This window comes from Clarias gariepinus, chromosome 24 (assembly GCF_024256425.1).
Source record: "Clarias gariepinus isolate MV-2021 ecotype Netherlands chromosome 24, CGAR_prim_01v2, whole genome shotgun sequence".
Classification (NCBI taxonomy): Eukaryota; Metazoa; Chordata; class Actinopteri; order Siluriformes; family Clariidae; genus Clarias; species Clarias gariepinus.
In genome coordinates this window covers 16,531,756-16,551,590 of record NC_071123.1, presented here as the reverse complement: position 1 = coordinate 16,551,590, position 19,835 = coordinate 16,531,756, and the positions used below count along the sequence as shown (strand labels likewise).

The window sequence follows — 19,835 nt, the reverse complement described above, 5'->3', positions numbered from 1 at the left end:
CCACAAAAGGATTATAAATCAACAGCCAAGGTTGGTTCTTTACAAACGCCCTCAGGTTAGGTTTCATAGAAATGACAGAATGCATAATTTAAAATCGCAAGCTGGCACTTTTCAGCTGCCTGTATGTAATCGCAGGTTTTGTCTTGTGGAATGCAGAGTTAGCTCTTAACCGTGGCCTGTTTGAGCAACAGGAAGGTGGATTGTGTGACTGCCAAAGTGAAGGCTCGGGCAGATGTTCTGCCTGCTCTCAGCGCTACAGTTTTGAGAGCTATGTCTGAGAGAGAGATAGGGATCAAGTCCTGTCCTTTGTATCCTGAGTCATATTTTTAGTGCGCTAACTGACCGGAATTTGACATGTTATTTCTTTTTCACTGAGTTCTTGCTTTGATATTGCAGCACTTCCTGTGTCACCCACTGGGATGGATTTTTAAAGCAAACATCAAGGAAGTAGGAAGCCCGAAAGCACGGCCAAATTTTAAACAGACTCTCCTTTTAATCTGTGCTTGAGTTGCCTCGTCATTCAGAAACCTGGACACTTTAAACAATTGTGGAGTGAAATTTGATGCTCTGGTAAAATCTGGCATCATAGTCCAAGATTTATATCGAATCCTACACTTATGTGGAATGGGATGGAAATCAAAGTTAGTGTTTAAAATGTTTACAGACTAAATCTTTATCATCGCATCATTATTACATGTAGTCGAGATTCTAGGGCATAAAACGTTACTGGTTATGTACTTGGAGGAAAGTAAATAACAGGTTTGTAGTTCCTGTTATCGCTCTGAAGTTTGTTTATTTTCAAAAACATTGGGTGGTTGGGCGCTATCAGTTTTTTTTTACTTTTGAAAGAACATGTCATACATTTTTATCCATTTAACATCACAGAACGTTCTCAAAGCAAGTTAATGTCTGTTAAAGTGCCAGTCCAAAGCACATCTCACCCTTATGTCCATCTGGATGTGCTCTCTACCAGATTAGAAAAAAGCTTCGAGGACAAATAAACCACCTCCACCAACACCTCCAGTAAGATTTAAACCAGACACGGAAAAGCATTTTTTTTTGCTTTTGCTCACAGTTTGCTTTTGTTACATTATCGCCACATGTGCAATAAGGCTGTCTCATCTGCTTCCTGTCTCGTCGGGAAAAAAAAAATTAAGAGGGACACTAAGTCACAGCTGCTGAGATTGAGAACTTTTTCACTGAGGTCCTGCAGAAACTAAGTGATGGTGTTAAAACTGCCAGCAAGAATTGCAATCGTATGTATTAGTGATGTATTCAAGTGACGGAAGGTGGTAGCTTAAAAATCAAATTATAGCAGCTTGTTTCAGCTCAAAAACAAATCGTCTGTCCTTACATTTCAACTGGAACGTAACGTGTTCTGATAGTGGAGGGTTCAGGGATAAGCCATGTTCCAGAATATTATTACGTGTGTTTAAATAATGAGACGAAACATTGGATTATTCTAATGAAATAATGTTGGTCTATGGAAGTTTAGACACCATATGACCAAAAGTATGTGGACAGTCGACCATTACACTGGCAGTGGCCAGTGGTTGCTCGAACAGTTAAGTCTGTAGGGTACTGGGTTTTTGATAGGAAGATTAGGGGTTCGAACTCCAGCACAACCAAGTTGCCCCTGTTCAGCCCTTGAGCAAGGCCCCATCTATTCCAGAGGCGCTGTATCCTGGTTGATCCAAGCTTCCTAACTGGGATATGCGAAAATTACAATTTCCCTAGAGGATAATTGTTATATTATTGGAGTTTTTGGGGGATGAACTGGAATTGGCACTAAGCTTGTGCTCTTGACCTCAGATCCCGACCACACTCGTGTGGCTGAATGAGCATAGCCATGCTTCAAATTCAAGTGGAAACCTTTTTCCAAAGCGTGGAGGGTTTTTATGAGGCTGAAGAGAGGTCCAGCTTCGTATTGATACTCATGGATTTAAAATAGGAACGTTTGTGTGTGAAAGAGAGATCGTCCAGTATTAACATGATCTCGCCCATATATATCATAGATAAATAATTTTCTGTTCGGGAATGCTTGGATGAAAGAACATTCTTCAGTGTTCTGACACATTTGTTAGATGTAGTGTAGGTGAAATTAAAATAGTGCAAAATTCACTGGTAAGTTAATGATGCAGCGATATAAGCAAATTATATATAAGTGCAATAATAGTTAATGAAAAGATTAAAAAAAAAAAAACCTTTAAAATCTATCCCAAAATTAACACCAACAGCCAGGCAAGGAGAAAAAAAAAACATGCTCACACTGCTCCTCTGTCACATCCAGGGTGAGGGTTAGCTTTGAGATACACACACACAAAAGCTCCTCTGTCTGAGGTTTTTGCTGGAGATACGACCCTGATCACTGTGCAACCCTGGCCCGTGTTTGTTAGCCCGAAATGAAACAAGGTGGCTTTGTTTCCTGGGCAAAGCTGTGGCACCGATCCACAAAGTAACGCATGTGGAAAGCGATCCAAAGGGGATATTGTAATGCTTCCCAGAAATCAGTAACAAATATGATAATTAAAAGAATATTACTTTCAAATAAAATTTGGGATATTTATTCGAAAAAAGTGCCACAGGGCTCTATTTCAGGTCCGTTTTCAATTTGGAATATATGTTTATTCCTTTGTTTAGAAGTAAATGGTTTGACAGGAAAATGAAAACTCCATTTTGGCAGTTTTGAGGACTGTATTTTTCTTTCAAAGGAAGCAAGAAATATTACAAGCTATTAGGAAAAAAATTTTTTGTTGTTTCTTTGAGTCACACAAGTGATATATAGCACAAATGGCAAAAAAATCGTTTAGATCAGTGTGGATTTTGGATAATTTTGCAAAACATGGTCAACCTGTCCTCCAGTGGATAAATCAGGCTGCAGTTGTTTGTGGCCATGTAAATACACAATTTAGTATCAGTAACAGAGTAAAAATGCTTTGATGGTGTTTTTTTAGTAAACCACTGGCAGCAACTTGGAAGAAAACAATGTTGAGTTTTGTCACACAAAATCTTTTTAATTGCACAGTTTGTTAAAGATCAAGAAAAATACAAAGACTTCAGATTGCAATATCAGCAGCATCTTTCCCCCACAGGTTTCAGTTTTATTTTGGTTTTAAATCACAGTGTGCCATAATGTAGTATAGGGTACATCATATAAGTCAAATGTTTGCACACAAGTTTGGATTTATTTTCTAAATAAATATCTAAAACAGTACTGGATTTTAACTACTGGATTTTAAAAAACTTATGGAATTAGGTAAATAAAGCAACAACCACAACAAGTTGCTATTTTAAGAAATGAACTGTTCTGGAAAATTTCTTGCTTGACGAGTATTGTCAAGTGCATTTGTAAAATGTATCAAGCGCCATAATGAAACTGGCTCTCATGAAGACCACCCCAGAAAAGCAAGAACAAAACTTACCTTTACGGCAGAGGAGGAAAGTTAATTTAGAGTTACCAGTCTCAGAAATCACCAATTACCAAATTAACCTGTTAAAGAACAAAATCAAACAGATTCCCAAACTCATAACACGTATATCTCATGTTTAATGCACACTACATGATCATGTGCGTCCTGACTGCTGTAGCGTTATTTTTCTGCCTATTTTGCTTACGGAAATGTAGTTACTATTCTCCTAAATGCAGCAAAATGAGTGCTAGTGACAGTTTAAAGCTTCTTTAAGAAGACTAGATACAGATTTTCAACAGAACTGATTTCTTATAGACATTCATGTGTGCCTGAGTACAATAATTTGCCAAATGAGTGAAAAATGGGACTTATCTCATTTTGCTGGCAAACTATTCATGTATTGATTTTTTTTTCAACAAGCGAATGTGTCTGTACATTGATTGATTGAAGTCAAATAAAGTGTAAGTCATTTAAAGTGAGGAGCATGCATAACCTCCTGGTCAGGGGTCGGGAATCATGAGTTATGCACTCTAGTCGAATGCAGCATCAATCATACGTCAGTAATGTCCATTTTTCAAGGCAAGAAATGTCAATGCACTGCTATTGTTCTAATGAAATGGCAAACTGCTGTCATTCCTAACATGGCCAAAAATAACCCAAACAATCCTATAATTTTTTATCTCCTTAATTTGGTTTGGGTAAATGGCATGAAAGTTCTTTTTTTTTTTTACAACAGTGATAGTGATGGAATTTGATTGTTGCTCATATGCTACAGATACAGCGAATAAATTCCTGTTAAACATTTAAATGTTACAACAAAAGGCTGAACAAATTGATTTTCAGACATACAGGAGGATTTCTCAGGGTATATCATGGCAAAACACCCTTGATTGGGGACAAATGTACTGTATGTGGAGAAAACAATGGAAGAAAATAGAAAAAATAAAACACTTGTGGCTCAGGGCTGATGCCCAGCAGTTTGCAAGTACATGGTTGGTTAAAGTCAGCGAGGTCATTGCAGATCTCCGATTACTCATTGTTACTTCACAGTCCCAGAATTACGCTTCTCCAGACCACATTCCCGGGTTTGAAGTGATGCAAGTCACTTAGCAATGAAGCAATTCATTTGATCTGCTGGGAACCAGAACTGTTGTCAAACTGCTTCAAGGTGGTCCTTGTCCTTTTCGGGGGCTGGGGGTCGTGCGTCATGCTTTTGCACCTGGATGCATGTAGGGCGGATCAGACCCGTGCCGAATTCGATCTCGGATTGAGCGCATACTCATGTCGACTTGCAGGCATGCAAATGCCATCCTGAATTTCTTCCGAGAGTTTGACACATACTTGCGTTCTTTTCGGATGGACTGATGTTAATCTTCATACACATCATTACTCCATTTCTTTGTGTGCTCGTAAGGCATGTATTTTTTTACACTGCAAGTATTTTCTGATTGTAGGTGTATGTCCTAAAAATGTTAATGTGAAATTCATATTCTAGATTCATTGCACGTAAAATGAAATACTTAAAAAATTTATAGAATTACAGCTTAAAGCTCAAGAAAACAAAATATCTCTTGGTCTAGATTAGTACACACACACCAGTCATGTAAGCACACTTCCACATGTTCAGGGGATGATCAATGACTTCTTTCACAAGGTGGTTAAGCCACAGAAGGTTATCGCTGAAAGGGCTGGCTGTTCAGAGTGTTTTTCAAAGCATATTCGTGGAAGGTTGACTGGAAGGAAAAAGGAATGGAGTGAGGCTGGAGTCAGTGCATCAAGAGCCACCACACAAAGACATCTTCAGGAAATAGTCTACGATTGTTGCATTAATGGTATCAAGCCACTCCTGAATCAGAGACAACATCAGACTTTTCTTACCTGGACTAAGGGGAAAAATTGAACCGTTAATCAGTGGTCCAATATTGTCATGGCATGGTTTTGCATTCTGTTCTGAATCCAGTGTTAAGATTAAACAGTTAGTGATGATATGGGTGACATGTCATCTGCTGGTGTTGGTGAACTGTATTTTATCCAGGTTTTTTTTTTTTTAATATACTAGATTTTTGATTTTCATAAGGTGTAAGCCATATTCATCAAAATGATAATACATATTCAAGACTACTTGATTTAAATACCACAAGGCTAGATGTTAATGCCTGTTCCATATTAATTTTCTTTCTTTCTTTATTAGTTACACTGAGGACTAATGAGTGACACGTTCAAAAATTAAAAAACGATCTTCAAGGTTGTAGATAAAGTCCTGCATTGATTTGTAATTCATAATTTGTCCTTTTATTTAACATTTCCATCATCAGTACAAAGTGCCACAAGGCTCTCTGTTAAGTCCTGTCTGAATTCGAAAGATATTCATTGTTTAAATACAATATTAGCTAAATAATGTTTCTTAATTTAGGTCATAACCTTCTTCATTATTAATATACTTTATATAGTAGCAAGCAAAACGTGATGCTACGTACTTCACCGTGGACAATTAATATAATTTCGACATCACATTATTCTTTAGCAATACATGCTAAAAAGATGCAATAATAATGCAGCAGATAAATTCTTGCTAGTCTTGATATTTATAACATTGTGCCAACCCTGACTTCTCAAGCACCTTTATTCTCTCCTCAGGTGGGCGGCACGAAGACTGGCGTGGTGCGCTACGTCGGCGAGACAGACTTTGCCAAAGGCGAGTGGTGCGGCGTTGAGCTGGATGAGCCTCTAGGGAAGAACGACGGAGCTGTGGCTGGGACAAGGTCTGGGTCACGAATCTTACTCCACCCACATAATGATACGCTGCGCTGAAACCAAACACATCTTACACAGAAAAAACAAATAGCTTGCTACCTTGTATTACATTCCACACACACTGCCAGCCAGTCAAGGTTTATTTTTTTAATAAAAAGTATTTATAAAAGTGGTCATTTATATTCAAAAATTTAAGCGTAATAAAATATAAACCTCAGGTGTATGTTGTGTAAGTCTACACATATGACTAAAGAAAGAAGAGTAGAAAAAAACTGATGTGTACACAGATGGTAGAAAATCATGGGCGATGTCCAAAATAATGTCTGCATGACTCTGTGGCTTGAAGAAGCTGGGTAAATAATTGAATTACATCACTGTGTGCATCTGGCTTTTTCATGACTACAATTACACACAAATTACTAAGTGCAGTTTGTTCTCTGTGAGCTAAAATATTTTCTTTCTATTCCCACTAAAATGCTGTCACACCTCCTCGTATAGAAAACTCTGACCAGTCCGAATTGAGAATTCTATAGTGCCCTGATTTCTTAATAATAACTTAGTTTATTTTTAGTATTTTATTGTCTCATTTCCAGCATTCCGATCCACTTAGAGTACCCAGCTAGACCTTGGACCTACTTCTTCATTTTTGTTCCATCTGTGTTCAGGTACTTCCAGTGCCCACCCAAATTCGGCCTGTTTGCCCCCATCCACAAGGTGATCCGCATCGGCTTCCCATCCACAAGTCCGGCTAAGGCCAAGAAGAGCAAACGCGTGGCCATGGGAGTGTCGTCACTGGCTCACAGCCCCAGCAGCTCGTCCATCAGCTCTGTCAGCTCCGTGGCCTCCAGCGTTGGCGGCAGGCCTAGCCGCACTGGCCTGGTGAGGGAGACAGGGGGGCTGGTTTGTTGTAGGAGTTAAGAAGATATATATTAAGTTAAGATACTTCAACTATTTAATCCTGTAGGGGAAGTGGAAGAGAGATGGCAGTTGGTAGCATTTATTTGCAAAGCCGGATGGGACAGATTGTCTGTTTAGAGATCCACAAGTGAAGATCAGAATCACTTGTATATGGAATAAACTTAAGGTATACTTTAGTACGTGGTATCTTGGTATACGAATTTAATCTGTTCCGGAGGCGAGCTTGTATTGCAAAACGCATTTCCCATAGGAAATAATATAAATGCAGATAATCTCTTCCGGCCACACAAAAATATTACAAATATTACCAATTTTTAACACTGTAATTATATTTTTGCATGTAAAATATGAAATAACTAAGCATTAAGCCTCACTTAACCTTAATTTATGATTCCTCTTATGCGCAAAATGCCGAAAAAACCCCTCTTTTTGTTCAGCTCAGTTCTGAAACTTGTATGCTGGAAAAGGCAAATTCCTTGCAAACTTTCTGTTCTTAAGGCAAGAGGTTTTTAAGGCAGGGCATTCGCATGTCGAGGTATTAAGCCTATGACTCTCATTACTCATTTGGTCATGTGACTAATTATATCACCCCCACCTAACTCGCAGTTGACAGAGACGTCGTCCCGTTATGCGCGCAAGATCTCCGGCACCACCGCGCTGCAGGAAGCGCTGAAAGAAAAGCAACAGCACATCGAACAGCTCCTGGCCGAGCGCGACCTGGAGCGGGCCGAAGTGGCCAAGGCCACCAGCCACATCTGTGAGGTGGAGAAGGAACTGAACACTCTCAAAGGCCAGCACATGCAGGTACATCCTAGTCCTATAAAACTATAACCTTGTCTGTTATACTGCAGTTAGCTGCTCTTAATCATAGATTAGCCTTTGATTTACAGTTTTATAGTAGAGTATTTCCCCAGTTATCATCCTCTTTCCCACCTTGTTCAGTATGCAGCAGAGGCGGAGAGCAACCTGCAGCAAGTACGCACCCTGTTGGCCAATGCGCAGAGAGACAAAATGGAACTGGCCAATCAGCTTGAAGAAGAGAAAAGGTACGTCGTACCTTTTGTTTTGTGCGGCTTTATTCTCCAAATGAGATGCTTTCCTGACTCCTAGTGGTTGTTCTGTGCTAAAACAGGAAAGTCGAGGATCTTCAGTTCAGGGTGGAGGAGGAATCCATCACTAAAGGGGATCTAGAGGTATTTCACCGCACTAATTATGTGAAATTAAAAAATAAATCCCAAATCGCACAGAAGTATTCACTATACACACAGTGCACTGTTACTAACTCCTACTAAGTCAACTAATATAACATGTTTGTTAAAGACTAAAGGGGGAAAAACATGTACAATTAACTTCCTAAAGGCTGTTTGTTCTGTTTGGACAAACATGCCCATTAAACATGAGCAAAAACAATAATTGTTCTAGAATAGTGTCTTTTTGGATGTTATAACAAAGAACAAAAAATACAAAGGTGTGAATACTTTTGCAAGCCACTTGACATCTGTTCTTTGTATCCTCCTGCCTCCCTTCACCTGTTTCCTCTCCTTAAGCTTTGTGAAAGGATATCTTTTCATAAAGTCAAAACTCTCTTCTTCTTCTTCTACTTTGTGTCCTGTTTTGTGTGTTTCTCCTTTCTCTCTCTTTTTTTCCCTCTTTCTTTTCTCGTTCTTTTTTTTTTCTTTCTTTCTATCTATCTTTCCATAGACTCAGACCAAACTGGAGCATGCCCGTATTCGGCAGCTCGAGCGGAATCTGCGTTTGGAAAAGTCCAAAGCAGAGAAGCTTCAGAAAGAGTTAGAGGAAAAGATGGTAAACACGCAGCGAGAGTAAATGTCGCGCCTGCTTGTAGCCATCTCCCCCTCCTTATCTGCTTTTGGTTCTGCTTTTTTTTTTTTCTTGGTTCTGTGATGCACCAGCCTGGCCTGAGCTTCTCGCTCACATCCAGCACGTCAAGGTCTCCATCATTTACTTTGCAGCTAGAGCCTTCTATCAGTCTCATCGACTATCCTCGTCATTTCATTCACTTCAAATATGTTAAGCGATTAATACATAAATTGGCCCTGATTCGATTTTTCTGTTGTATTTTCCCATAGTTTTACAGTAAGAAGGTCATTTATCTTGGAGCCCCCCCTTAGCTGTCCATGCGGTGCAGTTCCATCACTGACATCCAGGGCCATTCCAAACTCTACTTTCTGTCTTTAGGACCTTTCTATACTCTGTATATTATAATCCTTTCTATTCCACCTGGTTAGGAGTGTGTCGGAGTTATAATTCCACTTGTCATGGCCGTGATCTCTAGCCTAGAATGTCAGTAATGTGATTTTTGGGATAAAACAATTGCATTCATGAATGGTTCCTCAGTGGGGTTTCAGTCGGAAAGTTGGCTAAGAAGAGAGAGAGTCTCTTTAGTGAGGGTCTTCACCCAACCTGAAAATGTTTCTCAAGAGCAGAGAAATCATAGATAAGTCAGGGTATGTCATGACGCATCACCCAGTGATAATACAACGTTGTACCATTCTCAGATACGAACTTTGGTTCATTGCCCTTAGTTGTACCGTTCATTCTTTCCAATCGTCCGATTCTAAAATCACACACAGGTTGTCATTCTAACGCTTTCCTTATGATAATAAAGAGAAACAGAAACGGTTGATAAGGTAAGTAGCAGTTTTCCTAAATTAATGAAAACAAATCTTCTAGTTAGCGTAAAGTAAAAAGTTGACTACTTTTACACCGAAGAAAGGATTAAGAATGAATTGAGACGTACAATATAAAAGGCAGCATGGTGGCGTAGTGGTTAGCACTGTTGTGGTCTTACACCTCCAGCATCAAGTGTTCGATTCCCACCTCGGGGCTGTGTTCCATGTTCTCGCCATGCTCGGCAGTTGTTCTTCAGGTACTCTGTTTTGCTCCTACATCCATAGACAATCAGAGTAGGTTAATTGGCATTCACAAATCGTATGTGCATGTGTGCTGCGATAGCTTGGCACCCTGTCCATGGTGTACCTTGGTTTGTGCCCTGGGATAGGCTCCAGGCCCCAGGCCCCCATGACCCACAGGCTAAGCAGTATAGAAGATGAAAGAACGAACAAAATTAACTCAAAAATTGGTAATTCTAGCTAGCTGACTGTTTTGCAGGTTCTTTGTTGGTGAATGTGTAAAAAAAAAAAAAAAAAAGGACCATATGGTGATCAATTTCCTGTTATGAAAACTGCACCCTAGGGTCCAATATTATCGCAGTCCTGTATATTATAAAAGAAAGGTGGCAAAGTTTATGCTATACATTTCAATAAAATGCTATACATTTTAATAAAATATTGCCTGGAAATTGAAACAATTGAAATGTTGATGGCTTTGCCTTTACATGACATAATACAATCTGCATTGTATACATATGGCACTGTTATCTTTGGAGAGTATTATTGTTTTTTTTTGGCAGGGTTTAGCTCTATTTGTCTACTTACAACAAAACATCAGTGCAAATCAATACAAAGTTCTTCTAAATGATAACCGTTATTCTGTGAATTGATGATCAAAATTAATTAGGTAGTAAATCTCGCAAATATCGCACAATTTTTCAACTGTTAGTTGAACACATTAATAATCAATTATCAGTTATTTGTATATACTTAATGAAAATAAGGTGCTAATTCTTCCTTAATTTTCTGTAAACAGCTGTTGAATTACTTCTCTTATCTCTCCATCAACATTTAAAATTTAGGATGATATAAATACAATCTCCGATATTGCTCCTTGCCTAAGCTGTAATATGTGAGCTATGGAGAGACATAATGCACAACAAATATTGCGGAATTGGTTACATTTTGAGTTGTAATTAATCGTGATTGATCATTAACATCCCTAATGTAAAACATATAAACTGGCCTTTGCAAAGACCAGATCTCGAACCAGTTCTGAGTGTATGGTGACATGCTTGCCACCTTCATTATTAAAAGACAAAATCTGAGAAGATCTTTTGAAAGAACGGTCCTCAGCTCTCCAGCCCAGATCTAGAGAAAAGCAGAATCAATTCCCGGTTGTTCTGGTGACATTTGTCAGCTAAACATATTACTAAGACATGTTTTCTTTATCATTATTTTGTCGGATATGTATAGAGTCTGATTGCTGACGTTCAATTTATTTTTTCTTTTGACACAATAAAATCTTCCTTACAACCAATGTGTGGGAAGCTTTTCAAAACTTAAATGGAACATGTTGTTTTGTGGTCGTTGAACTGGGGGAAGTGTCACATGCACTGACCCAATTTTCCAATTTAAGCTTTGCTGTTTATTAACAGGGCAGAAGGCGCCATCAGGCAACACCCATGAGGTTGGGTAAGAGTATCAAGGTGAAAGAAAACTGCTAATCCAGTGTGTAGTCCAAACTTTCTAAACATTTTCCTAAATCAGCAGTGAGCTCTAAAAAGAGTGGTGTGATCCTTCGCTCTCTGTTTTTCTCTTCCCTCTTCTGGGATTGCATCTCCGAACGTTTTCCGATGCTGTCTGATGGCGGCATGTATCTTCAGTGATTTCATGAGAAATGCAAGGGGACAGTCTCTGTAAATCTCTGTCAAAACTAACACTAGGTCTCCTCTTTCAAAACCCGGGATACTTCAACTGGTTCTTCTTTCACAGCTCTTTAGATGTGTGTGTGTGTGTGTGTGTGTGTGTCTGGAATGCATCATCTCACATTTGCTTGGCTGCTTCTAGGAACGCAGAATGACTTGGCTTGCTTGGGTTTGTCTCCTTTCCTCTCGTAGGTTGCCTTTTCTATGCTTTTCATAGAACATAAAGCGTGTGTAAAATGATGCTTTTGAATTGGACTTTTTACTTGGCTGAAAAAAGCGTCAGTTGAATTGAAATTGTGCACGTGTAAAGTGACGCTGAGGATGCATTAGACTACGCTGAAGGTTCTGCTTTTGTGGGCAACTTGACAGAACATTTTATAGAAACCTACTTAAGTATAAAATCTGGAAGATGAATTGTGATTTCCGTTGGTTTGGCTTAATTCCAACATTTTACATTACCATACAGTAGTTACGGTGAGTTTTGACAATTCTCGCCATTAAAATGTTCTGCTCTTAAATCAAACCCATTCAAAGCAGGAACTAAAGGCTTGACCACAATCATAAGAAGAACAGGGTATAAAAATCTCTTCTTTGTCTACCAGCAAACCACGGTTGAGGAGAAGAGCCGGGTAATGCAGCTAGAGGAGGAATTAACCCTGCGCAAAGCTGAGGTGGATGAACTCCAGGCACGCCTGCAGAGAGCCTCGTCTTCCGGAGTGGAAGGTGGAGATGTGATTTCCAGCTCTGAGGCTCTCGTTCTGCGTGAACGCTTTGAATCTGCACGCCGTGAGGAAAGCAGCCAATTACGAGAAAATTATGAGGCCATGCTGGCCGCCAGCCGCCAAGAAACTGAACGCGTCAAGGCCATCACAGAGCGGCAGGCCTCTGAGATCACAAAACTCCGCCAACGGCTTCAGCAGGCCACACGTGAAAACATGGAGATGATGGATAGCTGGAAGGCCAAGCTGGACACTCTGGTTGGGGACCACCAACGTGCCCTAGAGGAGCTCAAATCCTCACTGATCAACGATTCCAAAGCTTCTGAGACCAGTGGAGGAGACGGAGATGGTCCCACACCTGAAGTGAGAGCTACTGTAGAGAGCATGAGGATGGAGCAACAGCTGGAGGTGGAGAACCTCAAGGCCAAGCATGAGATTGAAGTGGCTGTGCTGGCCAAGGAACGTGAGGAGCTTCGGGTCAAGGTTCAAGAATTGCAAGATAAGCTAGAGGAGAGCGAGGAGAACACCAGGAACAACCAGGAGCTCAACGAGTCCGTGGAGAAGCTCCAGGAGGCCGAGCTGAAGGTCACCGGATTAAGAGAGAGGCTAGAGTTGGCAGAGAAGAAGATGGCCGACTATGAGGCTCTGCAGAACGCTGAAGCACAAAGCCGAGCTGAGATCCGTGATCTGCAAGAGAAGCTGAGGGTTAGCGAGAATCGACTACAGGCTGTCGATTCTGATCATATCAGCCAAGATGTCAATGTGAGTTATTGGATTGTAAATTTAAAAAAAAAAAAAAAAGTTTGAGGTGTTTAATGTGAAAACTTTGATAATGTCTGCATTATTATTTTTCCTCAGATGATAGAAAATAATGACAGCTCTGAAGAGAAGATTAAGTTAAAGCAGAATATGGAAGGTATGTAAACTGGTTAATTTTTGTCATCATTTGAGTGATAATGATTGTGACTTTAATTAATGGTTCTACATTTCCACAGAAACTTTGGAGAAACTGGCAAAAAGGGAAAAAGAAGTTTCCACTCTTACTACACAAGTAGATGACCTCAAAACACAGATAACGGGTAATGAATACGTTCTTCGTCTGGATTCATTTCCTACAGTGAAATCTCAGCTGTATTGGGAAACAGTGTGTGTGTGGGGAATCGGGGGATACTTCTTTCTTTGTGGAATGCTGGGAGCAAAGATTCCGTGAACGTCTGGGTTGTTTATGGAGAATGTGATGATTCAGAAGAGCTGGTTTTGATTAATCGTATGGGGAAGATAGAAAGAGGCAGTGGACTATGTGACGGGTCATTCTTTGGTCTGCGATGTGACAGCAGATTTTTCCTTGTATCTGCTTATTTTGCACAATACGCACGTCACTTCACCATGTTTCTGAGCAGTTGGATCGTTAGATTGCAAAGGGTCAGCAATATTTTTTTGACATTTACACACTATTTGTAGTGTGTAGGGAAAATAACATCATTGACCAGTGCACTGTTAAACAACTAAAGTACACCATCTGGGCAAAAGTAATTAGCTGTTTCAGGAGGGTCAAATTAATGGCCTGCAACAAGCAAAGAAAACAGTAGGGCTGCAACAACTATTCGATAAAAGCGATAAAAATCGATTTAAAAAAATCATTGCCAATTTCATAATCAATTCGTTGTGTCGCGCGACGCAAAGACATTTGATTATTAAAAAATAAAAACTTTAGTTTAGAGTAAACACACTCGGTCTCACGCGTTGATGCTAGCAGAGTTCCGCGCCTCATAGACAGGGCGAAGCAAAGAAAAAAATACGAGCGGAGGTGGAGGAAAGATACATGGCGGAGGCTGCTGGGTCTTAGTGCGTGTCTCTTACTTACAGCTGACGACCTGAATGTACTGAATGACCAGGTTATCACAGGCATATCACAGGGGTTAAAACTGTAAATTGGAGGAACAAGGAACGAGGAACAATTTAACACATGAATTGGCCACCACATTGCATACCTTAATCAAAGCTAAAGGCATTTGAACGAAATATTTGTGTGCAAAAATGTTTTCTATTTTCAATATCATTTGCTTGTAGCCATGGAGACTAAAATCCGTGTGGGGGAGAAAAAGGTGGACGGCCTCCTCAGAGACAAAATGCGTATGGAGGCAGAGCTAGAGGCCATCACCAAGAAATCCCATGATGCATCAGGCCAGCTGGTAATCATTAGCCAGGAGCTTCTAAAGAAAGAGAGGTAAGGAATGTTAGCAAGGTTTCAGAAAGAGGTATTAGAGCCGCTGATGATTTAAACCCCCGTCCATCTGGCGGCTGATTTAAGTTGCTTATTTTTGATCTTGTTTTATGAAGTAAACTTTAGATCAAAGCGTCTACTCTTTCTCTTTCTCTCTCTCTCTCTCTCTCTATTTCTTTATTTGTACACAACAGAAACCCTGTAACCAATCGCTGTTCGAACTTTTTACTTCTTCATCTTCACTGAAATCTGCTGGCTGTCACTCGCCGTCCCAAAGTGCTCCCATGAATTCTTCTCATTTCCCCATTTAATCCACTTACGAACCATTTGGGTTAATGAGGACAATCCGTCTAATTAAAACTCCTCCTTAAGTGTTATTCAGCCTTTCAGATCAATGCTTATATCCTGGCTTGAAATGCCACCTGTGCTTATAGTGGTTATTTACATTTATAAAATAAGTGTCTTAAACAGATATATAGCCCCAATAAATGAAAACGATCTAAACTGGTTGTTTAAGTTGAAGGGATTTTGTTCAGTGCTGTTTGAGAGTTTTGTGGAGTTCAGGACTATAAAAAGCTCATACTGTACCATCAGTGACTAAATATGATTGAACATTTTTTTTTTACATAATATAGCTTTCAGTTTCAGTAGGTAAATGATGTACATTAAAAAAAAATTGAGAACGTGAGATCTGTCCTGAATTATGTGTTTATTTCCACATTTGCGTTAGGAGTCTGAACGAGCTACGCGTCTTGCTGCTGGATTCGCCGCGCCACTCAGCCGGAATGGACCGCGACCTGAGCCGCGAGCTGCACAAGGCCGAGTGGAGGGTAAAGGAACAGAAGCTGCAGGATGACATCAAGACTCTGAGGGAGAAACTGCTGCTTCTGGTCAGCCTCCATATGGTCCACTATTTTGATTTACATCATCTGGGTAGCTCAAAGACCTCTTGGCTTTCAAGAATACTCTAACTGGATGTGCTTTATTACTTTGGCTTCTCTGATAGAAATAGAATTGTGCTATAGTTTTTTTTTAAAGTAGCGTTTGAGTTTTGAGTGCACTAGAGGGTGTTGGATATAATTCCGGCGATACATTGTGACAGTAGAAGCCTAATCAGTTTGAGAGATACCATACGTAGAAAACATCTTGGTCAGACTGATCTAGCGTCTAATCGAATCTAATGATCTATAATCATTAGTACTTTAATGTATATACTGATCAGCCATTAATATTGAGTAGGTTCTTATACACAGTGCATCACATGCAGCATTAACCTTTTCATCAATTTGACCATTTGACAAGCACATATTGTTCTTGACTACACAAGCCAGCCTTCACTCCCCATGTGCATCAGTGATCCTTGGTCAGTGTTTTTAATTGATTACATTCAACTGGTTTCAATCAAAGAAAATTGAAAAATATATTCAGATGTCCTTTCGGTCTCTGTCCATTCCTAAGTAAGATCATCGACATTTTATCCTTATTTTAAAAAAATAGAAGATAATCTCTGGCAAAAATAAAATAAAAAAATCAAGTCTACCACATGTTTAATCAGTGCGTCCAGAGCTGCTGTTCAAGTCATTACTTGACGTGATATCTGATTACCCACCAGAGCTATGCTCAAAAACTAATCAAGTAATTGTTTAATTTAAAACCCACTTGTCACGTGATGAGAAGGTATATGATCACTACAATAAATATCGTACATATCAGTTAAAATCATCTTGGCTACATACTCTTTGAATAATGTTTGCTAAATGCATGACCTCAAAATCCTACCATCTTAAAAAAAGACCGACTTATAGAGCTTAAATCACAAAATTCTTGTTCGGAAACATCTGCGTCACAAACTTGGGGATCAGACTTTGGTCAGAAATTAGACATAGACATGTAGGACTAGTAATAATACCAGGATTTTCTCTCCCATAACCTCAGGGGCGCGAGAGGTCGTCACCTGAGCATCGTCGCTTCTCTATGATGGAGGCGACAGGGAACGACGCCGAGGTGGCGCGCCTACGCCAGCGACTCTTGAGCACCGAGGAGGCCTTGAGGAACGCGCTGGAACACAACCAGGAGGTGGACCAGCTGGTGCAGGCCATGCGCACGCGACCCGATAAGAGCCAGGTAATGCTGCACAAGTGGAACAAATCTGATTTTTCCATCTGCTCTCGGGATGCGGTGTGATTTTTAAATCTTAAATATGCAAACAGGATACTCATATCTGCACTTTTCAGATTTATCATTGGGTCCTTTGAAATTCTCGCGCTGTGGTATATGAATGGTCTAACGCAATTCTACCACCTTTATTCGTTGGGTCTTCAAATTAAAGCGTTCTTTAAACGAAAGGTGTTGTCCTTTGATTTTTTTTCCCCAGGCATACAGCAGCACGAATTCTGCAAACGGGATCCATCAAGAAGACGCTGCCTTTACGGAAGAGGTTCATGCTAACACCCATCTCTTTTATTTTGTACCTGACTTCATTTCTAATTTTGCCTTCCACTAACTTTAAAAACTCATGTATACTTTGTATTCGTCTGTCTGTTTAGGGACAACACTGATGATCGGAGTCGTTGAAGCAATGCTCAACCAGTTAGGGAAAAATCCTGGAGGTACGCTGAAAAAAAAAAAAGAAGAAAAAAAAGAGAGACGTCAACTTCGGATCAACGTCTCATTGGACTGCTTTGCATTTGTTTTTACAGCTCGCAACAAGCCGACGAACAAAACCGCAACCACTTAGCAAATGTGTATGTAAAACAGTGTGAGATGTTATTTAAAAAAAACAAAACAAAACTAAAAAGCGAACAAACAGAGCGTTATCTTTAAAGCGGTACGTTGCGGTAACGGTTTTAGACTCGGACCGCTAATCCACCTTGTACACTACCTCCAGTACGGACAATTACTCCGAGAGAAGCGAAGAAAACGCAGCTGCCTTCATGCTCGAGACATCCATGGAGTGAAGTGCTGTAGTCTGATCGGCCAGGATGCAGTTTAGTAAAGCTTTTTGGCCTCGGTTTTTACGTTAATTTATTTGCTTTTTATGCTATTGGAGTTAGATGGAGCAGTTCTTCTCGATTTTTGCCTTGAAAGACTCGCTACTCTCCCATAGCCTCTGTAGTTGAATGTCTGAGTCAAGGAGACAGTCAAGATGTTTCCATTCGGGCTTGTTCTTGTTCTTGTTCTCGTTTTCTTTTTTCCCCTCTCATGTACTGTACGAATGCCACAGTGTTCAGCCACCAACCAGTATCCATCCTCTATAATCCAGTAAAATAGTGCACCATGTTAGGGATTCCAGCGTTTCCGATTAATGGGACTTCACCACTGTATTCCTGTAAAAGACTTGAGAAATCAGACGCTCAGACATATTATTCAGCCTAGTACTGTGTTTATGCTGTATATTTATGTGTCATGATACAGTTTCCACCGTAATCGCCGACCTGCTAAGTCGAAGCAAATTTCTGCCTTTATGAACGTACGTCATCTAATTCAGCGACAGTAATGATGATGCACGATTCCACAATTTTCTACACGCGAGCACATTACAATTTGAATGCTAACAGGTCTGTTTAAGTAATGATATCCACCCTGTTACAACAATTAGCCCAAAAACGGTTTCAGTCTTTCTCCGATTGAATATTTCGGAAAAATGATTAAGGGATTTCATATCGGAAAGAACGGATAAAAACGATAGGGCTGGCCCCATGTTTTGCAAAAAAAAAAAAAAAAAAAGGAGAAATTTCAAGTTGTTGGACTGGAATGTTCTTTTATGCTGTCACAATAAAGCGATTTACTCCCTTGGCTCTAGCTGTAAACTGTCCCCGGGATTCAATCATTAAACAGAAATAAAACAATGTGTTGTTTTGCTTTTTTCCATTCTTTATTGTTTCATTCAATTTCTTTTGCAGCAAATAGATTATGTAATATGTATGACGATATGTTAACTGGATTGACATTGACAAGTGGTTTTTCCCTGTAACATTTTCATTTCTGTCTCAGCAAACCAAAGGTATTTATCACTGATGGCTACATACAATCTATACATACTACAACTCGTCTAAGGTTTAGAGTTTTGGGGTTAGTGTTGGGGTTTTATGTATTGGGGTTAGGGATTGTGTTAAAGGTTAAGATTTTTGGGCATGGGATTAGTGGTTAGGGTTAGGTTGTAGGGATTGGGGTTAGGGTTGGTGTTTAGGTGTTAGTGGTTAGGGTTAGGTTTTAGGGTTAGGGGTCAGGTTTAGGTTTGGAATTAAGAGTGAGGATTAAGGGTTAAGTTTAAGGAGATGGTGTTAGGGTTTAGGATTTTGGTTAAGATTAGGCTATTCTCAATGCTCACCCTGTCTCATTAGGGTAATGTCATTGTTGGGGTGTTGATTCTGGCAAATCACAGGCCAGTATGTGTAATCCTAGACATAAGCAAAAAAAGGTTATTATTTATGATATATGGAAGGAGTCTCCAGTGTAAGAATTTTATAACAGTTTTTTGTTGTTGTTGGTTGAAAATGGATGAGAAAATAGAGGCTGATAATTAAACAATTATATGAGAAATAATGATAACAGAAACATGTTCCACACTGTTAACTGTAACTAAATGGTTCATGTTTTTTTTTTATAACAAAAAAATATGACTAACTTGTTTCAGAAATTAACTGTGCAAATGTATAAATTGATTGTGTTAATACTACATTATGATGGTGGCCATTAATTGTTGCTGGAGCTCGATCAGCCTTGGAGTGGATACAGGAACTCTGCTTTCACCAGAAGACAACTATAACCCAGGTACTTTAATAGCTAAATAATGCAACAACGTTTCCTGTTATCCATGATGTTCTTATCACCCTTAATTTCTTTCTTTTATTTATTTATTTATTTATTATTATTATTATTTTTACACATCCTTTGTTTTAATGCACCGCACATCTGGCAGTGATGACTCCCATTAGCCAGTAGGAGGCAGCATCTTTATACTTCAAATTAATGGCTATAAATCATTAATTCATTTTTCAGATATGAATAGAGAAATGGCCATGAGAAATGTTTGGCTTTTATACAGAGTTGTTCCTGTTCTGATAAAAGCGCATTGTAAAAGAGTGGTATATTGGACTAATCAGGCTAATATTTCCTTTGCTTATAACTTGGGTTTTATGATGTGAATTGGTTTAATGTACATGTGTAACTCTCCTATATAAATTTTTCCATGTTTTCTATTGGGAATGCCCCGATAGCTGATATTTTGGCTGATGGTAGATATCAGA

At 39.5% G+C, this 19,835-nt stretch overlaps 1 protein-coding gene across 3 annotated transcripts in view; it reads left to right on the top strand.

Annotated features, from left to right (window-relative positions):
- Positions 1–18,428, top strand: part of clip2 (CAP-GLY domain containing linker protein 2) — a 35,260-nt gene extending 16,832 nt beyond the window's left edge. Inside the window, exons 4-17 of one of the 3 annotated variants that reach the window (XM_053485274.1) lie at positions 6,048–6,172; positions 6,830–7,043; positions 7,689–7,886; positions 8,025–8,128; positions 8,215–8,275; positions 11,374–11,424; positions 12,246–13,124; positions 13,221–13,278; positions 13,358–13,441; positions 14,433–14,589; positions 15,317–15,476; positions 16,522–16,710; positions 16,961–17,023; positions 17,133–18,428. In XM_053485274.1, coding sequence (XP_053341249.1) covers positions 6,048–6,172; positions 6,830–7,043; positions 7,689–7,886; positions 8,025–8,128; positions 8,215–8,275; positions 11,374–11,424; positions 12,246–13,124; positions 13,221–13,278; positions 13,358–13,441; positions 14,433–14,589; positions 15,317–15,476; positions 16,522–16,710; positions 16,961–17,023; positions 17,133–17,144 — 2,355 coding nt within the window. In that variant the 3' untranslated portion in view covers positions 17,145–18,428. Of the gene's footprint in view, positions 1–6,047; positions 6,173–6,829; positions 7,044–7,688; positions 7,887–8,024; positions 8,129–8,214; positions 8,276–8,783; positions 8,889–11,373; positions 11,425–12,245; positions 13,125–13,220; positions 13,279–13,357; positions 13,442–14,432; positions 14,590–15,316; positions 15,477–16,521; positions 16,711–16,960; positions 17,024–17,132 lie in introns of all 3 variants that reach the window. The other 2 variants (XM_053485273.1, XM_053485275.1) reach the window with 2 other exon arrangements.
- Positions 18,429–19,835: the final 1,407 nt, after the last annotated feature.